We start from the raw sequence: 8,457 nt of genomic DNA, 5'->3' as shown, positions 1-8,457 counted from the left end.
CAATGCCAAAATGCCCAACATTGATATCATCGTAAGGTACACATAATTTGATATTTTTAAATATTTTAATCACTGAGATGAGGAAATGTTGACATTCTGATGTACAGAGTAGGGATTCATCAATTGACAATGAAATTAAAACAGCGCATGCATCGAATGCTAAGAGTCTCCTTTGGCTTCAGATATTTTGCTTGTCAGTGCATCTGTTTCTTCTCTCGCCCTTTTAAGGATCTCCCTAGCTCCTTCCTTGATCAATTCTTGTGCTAATGCCTCACCGACCTTCGCACCAAAAGAGGAGCAGGAATCAAAAGATGGCGGAGTACCCAAAGAAGGCAAAGACTCTTTCTTGCTGCCACTTATAACCTCATGGCCGTCAAGACTAAACACAGCACCTCTCAGCGTGTAGTGACCATCTTTTAATATCGACTCAACTCCAATGGGGACACTGCAACCTCCTCCTAGACTTTTTAAAAATTGTCTCTCAGCAGAGCAGGCAATGAGTGTATTCGGGTCATTAAGACACTGGACTATACTGTTAGTTTGGGTGTCATCTTCTCTTGTTTCTATAGCAAGTGCTCCCTGACCTACAGCATACATGCAGAGCGAGGGGCTAAGCTCTTGTGCTATGCGTGAAGTCCATCCCATTCTAACAAGACCAGCTGTAGCTAGTATAAGAGCATCATATCCTCCTTTATTAGAGTCTCCCTCATTATCACTTGCTGCATCTAACTTAGCCAGTCTGGTATTAAGATTACCACGAACACTCTTGTACTCCAACTCAGGGAAAGCTCGTTTTAATTGCGCAATCCGACGCAGTGAGCTTGTCCCGACGACACTCCCTGGTGGGAGTGTCTCTAAACTCCTCCCACTTTGACGTGGGGACAAGAGTAGAGCATCAGTGGGTGAGTCCCTCTTGTAAATGACGGCTAGTTTCATCCCGGGGGGTAGGGTAGTAGGGAGGTCCTTTAAAGAGTGTACGATGAGGTCTATCGAACCGGCAGCCAGTGCTGTCTCTAGCTCTTTGGTGAATAGGTTGGTCTGGCCTATGTTTGGAAGAGGTTTGTCCAGGACGTTATCTCCAATAGTTTTCATCGTCTCCACTCGGAACTTGACATCAGGATGAGCTTCAGAGAGAGCTTGGACGATAGTCGTCGTCTGTATCATTGCCAGTTGGCTAGAACGCGAGCCTACGATGACGACCTTCTCTGATTTAGCCTCTGATGAAGAAGACGGAGTTGCCATTTTTTGGAGAGCCCTACTCACTAAAGTCACTATGACTCCACGTGGGCAGGAAGCAGTAAAACTAGGTGTGGCCTATTGTTAAATAGGCGTGGTCGACGCAAATTGTTTCTCCATTTTTTATAGCTCTCTTATTTAACTATCAGTAGCCACTTACTCTGGTATAACACTGCCCTGGGAGATAAACTGAAGTGCTCCAGACCTCTATTATTATATTTTCCTTGTACCTTATATCTAAAGAGAGATACGCCGGCTCTGTGACTCCTAACTCAAGACTGGCTCTTCATTTTCATTAATCCAGCTCCACTACTCCTCACTGAGTTGACAAATTGAAAAAGGCTCATTAATAACAGCACTGTAACGATAAAATGGCTACCCCATCTTTAGGAAGAAAGGTGAGAGAAAAACTAAGGGAATACTGAATTTTAAGATCAGCAAAAGCTCAGACATTTAGTTTACATTGTTATTGATACAGATTAGACCAGTATACATAATATTTCTGTATGTACACTACTACTTATTCATTAGCACAATGTATTTCTTAATGCTTTTATAGCTAAAGTATATATCTATTTTAAATATTCTATATGGTCATGTATGCATGTACAGTATTGCTATTAAAAGTGTCCCCATAGGAACACTGTAGCTTACAAATCGATAATAATCTCCACTCTATGTTTTGAAAGTTTTCAAGTACATATACATATACACATAATTATGCATGTTCAATGTGAATATATTTTCACTTGGGATGAAAGACCACCTGCTTACATAACAGTATCCCTCCCTTCCCCCTCTCCTCCTTTCTCCCACACAAACTTTATGAATTGTATGTTCATTTGACAGCTGGTCATTTTGTCTTCAATCCTTGTTTGTATTCATATCACTGGAGAGCATCATGTATACATAATATGTATTAGCTTACAAGACATGCTATAGTGATAGCCAAATTGATCTTGTTACCAGTACTCAAAAATGGATTATGCTTGAAAATGAAACTCCATTGTAGTTTTTGTAAAGCGTATAAGCTCCATTGCTTTCATTGCAAGCTACTGTTTGATGTTGTGTGTCTTTGATAAGCAAAAGTTGAAATGAGTAATACAATTTTAAGGCGTAATAAAGATATCACGTCTGTGTTATTACTTTAGTGGCAAACAAACTTAAGTGCTAATTCCATTTAAAAATAACACTAATAAATTACCAATATAATAGGTGGGCGTGTGTTTGTCCATACATGCATAGTATTAAATTAATGTTTATACCTAAGGAGGGAAAGAGAGAGAGAATGAAACAGAAAGAGAGAGAGAGATTATGACAAAGTGAAGTGAAAGCTGTTTAAGGATAGTGTTGATGAACTTTAAAGTTCTCACTCATCAACAGGGCACAAGGAAATTGACACTAGACATGCTGCAAGCAAAGACCTGTACATGTAGTAGTGTTATGATTTCCTTTGTCATGTCTGTCTATGTTTACTTCAGTTATCTGTCCCTTTTCTATGAAGTACAGTGTCCTTTCCCACAGGACATGATCAATTTACATGTAAATGTGTACATCAATGTCTCTTGTTTCCACTAATAAAGTATTCACACTAAAATAAGTGTAATTTGGTACACACTTATGTAAATATACAGTATGTACAAATTACATCATTATTATTATTATTATTTATTTATTTATTTATTTACTATAATTTTGTTTGCTCTGTAGTAGTATATGTACATAATTTTGACATTACTGTTGTCTCCCCCCCTCTCTCTCTCCCCCCTCTCCCTCCCCCCTCTCTCTCTCCTCTCTCTCTCACCCCCCTCTCTCTCACTCTCTCTCTCACCCCCCTCTCTCTCTCCCTCTCTCTCTCTCCCTCCTCTCTCTCCCTCCTCTCTCTCTCCCTCTCTCCCTCTCTCCCCCCTCTCTCTTCTAAAGGAGAGATTAGGCACATCAGTTAGAAGTGCACTCAATGAGCAGCTGAATAAGATACAATGGAAGCACACGATGGAACTAGAACTGATTGATGATGTTAGGTTGGTATGTACATGTACACACAAACTTGCAGAATGTACAAGCACAAGTATTGATATGTACAGTACCAGTATTGATATGTACAAGCTTAAGTATTGATATGTACATTGTACATTTGTGTTTACAAGTACATGTACATGTACATACCAGACGTGATTCACGAGACATGTACTCTGTACTTTCATGTACATGTGCATAATACATGCATATCACATGCATGATACATGCATGTCACATGCATGTCACATGTATGTCACATGTCAAATGATTATGTGTAATAGTGCATTGCTGTATGTTATATTCCAATGGTGTTGCACTGGCCCATTGTGTTGTGTGATATTGATATTATGGGAGATGCTAATCGTCTTGTTTGTTAGGAGTTTCCTAAAACAGAGGTCTCAAATTGAAAAGGACTATTCTCAAGTGGGTAACAATGATACAATATTAATACCCAACACTATTACTTTAAATGTACAATAATATAATATTAATACTCAATCCTATTGCTATGTACATCTACATGTGCAATAATTATGTTACGCTTGTTAGGCTATACAGAAGCTTGTGTCTCAGTTTTCTTCAAAGCGTGATTTCAAAAACCCACCAACCGTACCTAACTTTGATCGACTAGAAAACAGGTATGTGTAGTATGTAATGTTACTAATAGTAGCACCTTGTTTACTACTACTACCGTTACTATTAATAGAATGTTGTCACTATTATAAAAGCAATGCTTCTATAAATAGGACTAACTTCATTATTAATTAATAATTAGATGCTGTTACTATTAATAGAAGCAGTGTTTCTATTTATAGTATCTTGTTATCATCCTTTAGAGGTATATTAGAAATGTGGAAGTCCTTGCTTGATAAAACTGACGAAATGGGAAAGAGAAAAGGTAACGTGGGCGACCTGCTTTGTGGGAGCCTCAGCGAAGAACTTAAGAAGCTCAAGAGGGTTAAAGAACATAATTTCAAGAGACAAGCAGAAATATTCCAATTAATGATCAGCGAAGTTTTGGAGAGCGTTAAGGAGCTGACCAACGTGAGCAAGAATTTGATTTGAGGGAGGGCGGATTTTGTTTTTAAAATTTAAAGTATTGTTTGTTGATTTTAAATTTTGTGTTGTTCATGTACATGTAGGCCAAGAAGCTGTATCATGAGAAATGGAAAATGTGCGAAGATTCGAGACAGAAATATCGTGATGTGGATGACAGGTGGGAAAGAGAGAGAGAGAGAGAACACTACATGTACATGTACATGTATTACAATTTTTTTCTAATAAAGGCTACGCAGCTGCAACTTAAAAATGTTTGAATCAAAGTCAACTCTTGAGAAAACGCACAAAAAAGTAAAGACACAGAACAAAAACAACCAAACTCCATTATAATCCTCTTTATTTTGCACTGTTTCATTTCTTTCCTTCTCTTTTTTCAGAACACTGATAAGTTGAAGCAGGCACAGAAACAGTTAGTGGTACAACGGAATGAGTATTTATTGACGGTAGCAGAAACTAACACTCACCTTGACAAGCACTTCGAAACCGACCTCACAGAAATGCTTAAGGTATTGTACAGGAAAGATATATTTAAAATTTGAAGACAATTTTTTTACACTTTTTCAAGATTGTTGATGGCGAGTTGTATGATATAATGAGAAACTCGTACACACTTTTCGCTCAAATTGAAATGGACAGCTGCAACGCCATTAGGGCAGAGTTTGAAGACCTCAGGGAACAAGTAGCACTCGTAAGAAAGAGGGAAGGGCAATGGGCGTGGCTCAATTAATAATTAATTTTTATTATTATCAATTTGTTTTTCTTAGTTAAATAGAGAATATGTTCTAGAGTGTTTTATGGTTGAAAACCCGATACTACGAGACAAGATTTCTTACACATTTGAGGCATCAAGTAACGATAAAGTGACAAGCCTTAGTAAAGACCACGAGGCAGAGCTATACCTTAACAAGGTATGTAATCATTTGATTAGTGGGCGGGGTCAAGTGGACACGCCCTTTTTTGTAGGAAGCAAGAAAGTGCGCACAACAGTTGACGAAACTTCATCAAAAGATAGCGGAGAAGAGCAAAGCCATAAAAGGACTGCAGACCGTCACGAAAGCATATCATGTCGTGAGTGGGTGTGGTTAGCATCTCCGTGGTTACACTGTGTTTTTAACCCTTAGAATCCTGAGTTTGGTACGAGCGATGCAGTTTCAGAGGCCGAGCAAAGTCTACACCATATTCAAGAAGAGATTAGACAGATTGAGGTGACTACTACTAAGGCTAATGCACGTTTGGACCTTCTCAAAGATTGTGGAGGTAAGTACTAAGAAATTTATAATTATAAAAAAGGAGGAAAATGGAGGCAGAAGGCAAAAGAGATGAAGGATTAGTAATATTATGGAGAAATGCATGTACTGGTGTTGGAGCAGAGATACTGGTGTAAATATACTACTTAACAATTAATACAAATGTGATACTGTTATTATGTTTGTATCAATTGTCATGTAGTTGATGTATCCAAGTGGTTACAACAAGCAGCTCATACCGAGTATGAACACACGCCCGGGGAACAGAGAAAGCTAGACAAGCAACAGCTGCAACCCGATCTTGTTGACCTTACCACAAGTAAGAGAAACAAAATGTTCTTCTTTTTTTTGACTTTTATCTACCGTCTCTTCCATTAAGCCTTGCGTAAACAGACTCTAAGCGCTAGTCAGTCGTCATTGAGAGGTGGTGACAGTGATACTGTCTCCATGAAGTCTGATGTGCTGAGTCTCAATTCGTATCAAAGCGAGCAGACGCCGACAATGTGTAAAGTGTTGTACTCGTATGAGGTAAAGGAATGTACATATGTACATGTACTCTGTACTATAGCCCATGTTTTTTTCCAAAAAATGGCTCCAAAATGACCCCAAATTTTTATTACATTTTTTGATGCATATTGATATCCTTGTGCTGTGTAGAAAGTTTGAGTCGATTCCGACTTCAATTTTTCAAGTTACGGCCATTTTAAGAAAACGTCAAAAATCTGAAAAATACCCAAGGCTATAGCCCATGGTTTTTCCCGAAAAATGGCTCCGAAATCACCCCCAATTTTTATTACATTTTCTGATACATATTGATGTACTTATGCTGTGTAGAAAGTTTGAGTCGATTCCGACTTCAATTTTTTGAGTTATGACCATTTGAAAAAACGGGCCAAAATCTGAAAAAATCCCTGTACTATAGCCCATGGTTTTTTTCGAAAAATGGCTCCGAAATGACCCCCAATTTTTATTACATTTTTTGATACATATTGATGTACTTATGCTCTGTAGAAAGTTTGAGCCAATTCCAACTTTGATTTTTCGAGTTATGGCCATTTGAAAAAACGAGCCAAAATCTGAAAAAATCCCTGTACTATAGTCCATGGTTTTTTTTCGAAAAATGGCTCTGAAATGACCCCCAATTTTTATTACATTTTTTGATGCATATTGATGTCCTTGTGCTGTGTAGAAAGTTTGAGTCGATTCTGACTTCAATTTTTTGAGCTATGGACATTTGAAAAAACGGGCCAAAATCTGAAAAAATCCCTGTACTATAGTATAGCCCATGGTTTTTTTTCGAAAAATGGCTCTGAAATGACCCCCAATTTTTATTACATTTTTTGATACATATTGATGTACTTATGCTGTGTAGAAAGTTTGAGTCGATTCCAACTTCAATTTTTCAAGTTACGGCCATCAAATATATTTTTTCTCACTATTACAATATAGTCACAAAGGTCGGACGAGTTAGACATTCAAACTGATGAAGAACTTGATGTCATTGAATGGGACGATGGCGACGGATGGTGCAAGGGCCGAAACAAAAACTCTCAAGAAGGGTACTTCCCTCAGAGCTACGTACAAGCAATCACTGCACCGACTACGCCTCCAAAAGTAGGCGGAGCTTCTAATGATGTGACATTTAAACTCGTCGTCAGTGAAGAAGGTAAATAATGAATTTAATAAAGTTTAAGATTATAATAGCAGTTAATGTAATGTACATATGTACATGTACATATACATTAAATTTAAATGTACATTGTATTTAAAATACATGTACATGTACTAGCTTGTACCCATTTTCTGATAACATGTACATGTACATGTTTTTTTGCTAACATTTCAGTAGTAAATGCACATTATGTATAATGTACAATGTACATGTACATGTACATCCTTTTCTTTTAGTAACGATGCTAAGAGCACTGTTTGAATACACGGCACAAGAAGACGAGGAGCTTTCCTTCCCAGAAGGTGCCATTATAAGGTTACTAAGGACAGACGATAATGGGATTGATGACGGCTGGTGGGAGGGGTCTTACGAAGGAAAGAAAGGAGTGTTCCCATCCATAGTTGTTGAGATAATTACCAACGACAATAATCCAGTAAGATTACCTAAAAATACACTACTTTATATTCATTTTTTATCGTATAAAATTATCAATTATTTTACAACCGATTGTCACGTGACTTTTCATTACCATAGGAACTGACCCCTGTTAACTCAGAAGTGTTTACGATGCCTCCTCCAATGTCCTCATCTCCTACTTCTCCTCTCCCTCCTCCTCCATCTTATCCTGCCCCAGCCATTTCAGCAAACGATCTCTCAATACTCCCTCTAAAGCAGCTTCAGTATAATCTATCCTCTGGCTCCACAAACTCGTTTTTCGTCGGTTCAAAGTTAGGGGATGGGACGGTTTCTACGGCTAGTTCTCCGGGAGGGATAAGAAGAGGAAGTAATGTCATCAGTCAAAAGAGAGACGAGAGAGAGCTCGAGGTCCAGGATAGTTTTGAAGATACTTTACAAGAGACGAAAGAGCGTTGGAGCTCTTTTGACGACATTCAAGACGATGATGATTGTTATGTGTAGCTCTCTCTGTTTATTTGATTCCAATTGACCACTCCCACTCGTAGTTTATTACTGTTAATACAGAAACGTACATCCGCTCTTTTTTGTGTATCATAATATAATTAATAAATTGTTTTATTATTATTATTATTACTATTGTATATATATATATATTATATATATAGATCTATAATAATTGTGTCCTTGTGTGTGAACTACAAAAATTAATCCTTTATTATTATTATTAATTAATTTTATTTCTAATTATTGCTAACGGTTTTAATACTTCCTATATAAGAATTTTTGAATAAGTAAAAAACTGATTTC

General features: G+C 37.5%; 2 protein-coding genes across 2 annotated transcripts; one reads left to right on the top strand and one right to left on the bottom strand.

Moving 5' to 3' along the window:
* Positions 1 to 73: 73 nt before the first annotated feature.
* LOC100632190 (porphobilinogen deaminase-like) lies at positions 74 to 1,284 on the bottom strand. Its single transcript, XM_003383586.3, has one exon. The coding sequence runs from the start codon at positions 1,240 to 1,242 to the stop codon at positions 160 to 162; it is 1,083 nt and encodes a 360-aa protein (XP_003383634.1). The 5' UTR covers positions 1,243 to 1,284; the 3' UTR covers positions 74 to 159.
* An 82-nt stretch (positions 1,285 to 1,366) lies between these two features.
* Positions 1,367 to 8,449, top strand: LOC100632065 (F-BAR and double SH3 domains protein 2-like). The gene is made up of 17 exons (XM_020007768.1): positions 1,367 to 1,634; positions 3,160 to 3,257; positions 3,633 to 3,678; positions 3,805 to 3,893; positions 4,092 to 4,299; positions 4,398 to 4,471; positions 4,542 to 4,605; positions 4,692 to 4,820; positions 4,880 to 5,002; positions 5,079 to 5,222; positions 5,278 to 5,382; positions 5,436 to 5,571; positions 5,764 to 5,880; positions 5,941 to 6,089; positions 7,011 to 7,227; positions 7,470 to 7,666; positions 7,768 to 8,449. The coding sequence occupies exons 1-17, from the start codon at positions 1,608 to 1,610 to the stop codon at positions 8,149 to 8,151; spliced, it is 2,307 nt and encodes a 768-aa protein (XP_019863327.1). The 5' UTR covers positions 1,367 to 1,607; the 3' UTR covers positions 8,152 to 8,449.
* Positions 8,450 to 8,457: the final 8 nt, after the last annotated feature.

Source organism: Amphimedon queenslandica, unplaced genomic scaffold (genome assembly GCF_000090795.2).
Source record: "Amphimedon queenslandica unplaced genomic scaffold, v1.1 AMPQUscaffold_13509, whole genome shotgun sequence".
Taxonomy (NCBI): Eukaryota; Metazoa; Porifera; class Demospongiae; order Haplosclerida; family Niphatidae; genus Amphimedon; species Amphimedon queenslandica.
Note: the sequence above shows the minus strand (reverse complement) of the source record. Positions and strands in the feature narration are given on the sequence as shown.

What these genes read in the sequence shown, in the direction of transcription:
- LOC100632190 (XM_003383586.3), bottom strand. Translation starts at nt 1,242, where the DNA reads ATGGCAACTCCGTCTTCTTCATCAGAGGCTAAATCAGAGAAGGTCGTC.
- LOC100632065 (XM_020007768.1), top strand. Translation starts at nt 1,608, where the DNA reads ATGGCTACCCCATCTTTAGGAAGAAAG. An exon ending in CCCCATCTTTAGGAAGAAAG is followed by an intron (nt 1,635 to 3,159) that starts GTGAGAGAAAAA and finishes TCTCTTCTAAAG; the next exon opens with GAGAGATTAGGCACATCAGT. An exon ending in GAACTGATTGATGATGTTAG is followed by an intron (nt 3,258 to 3,632) that starts GTTGGTATGTAC and finishes CTTGTTTGTTAG; the next exon opens with GAGTTTCCTAAAACAGAGGT.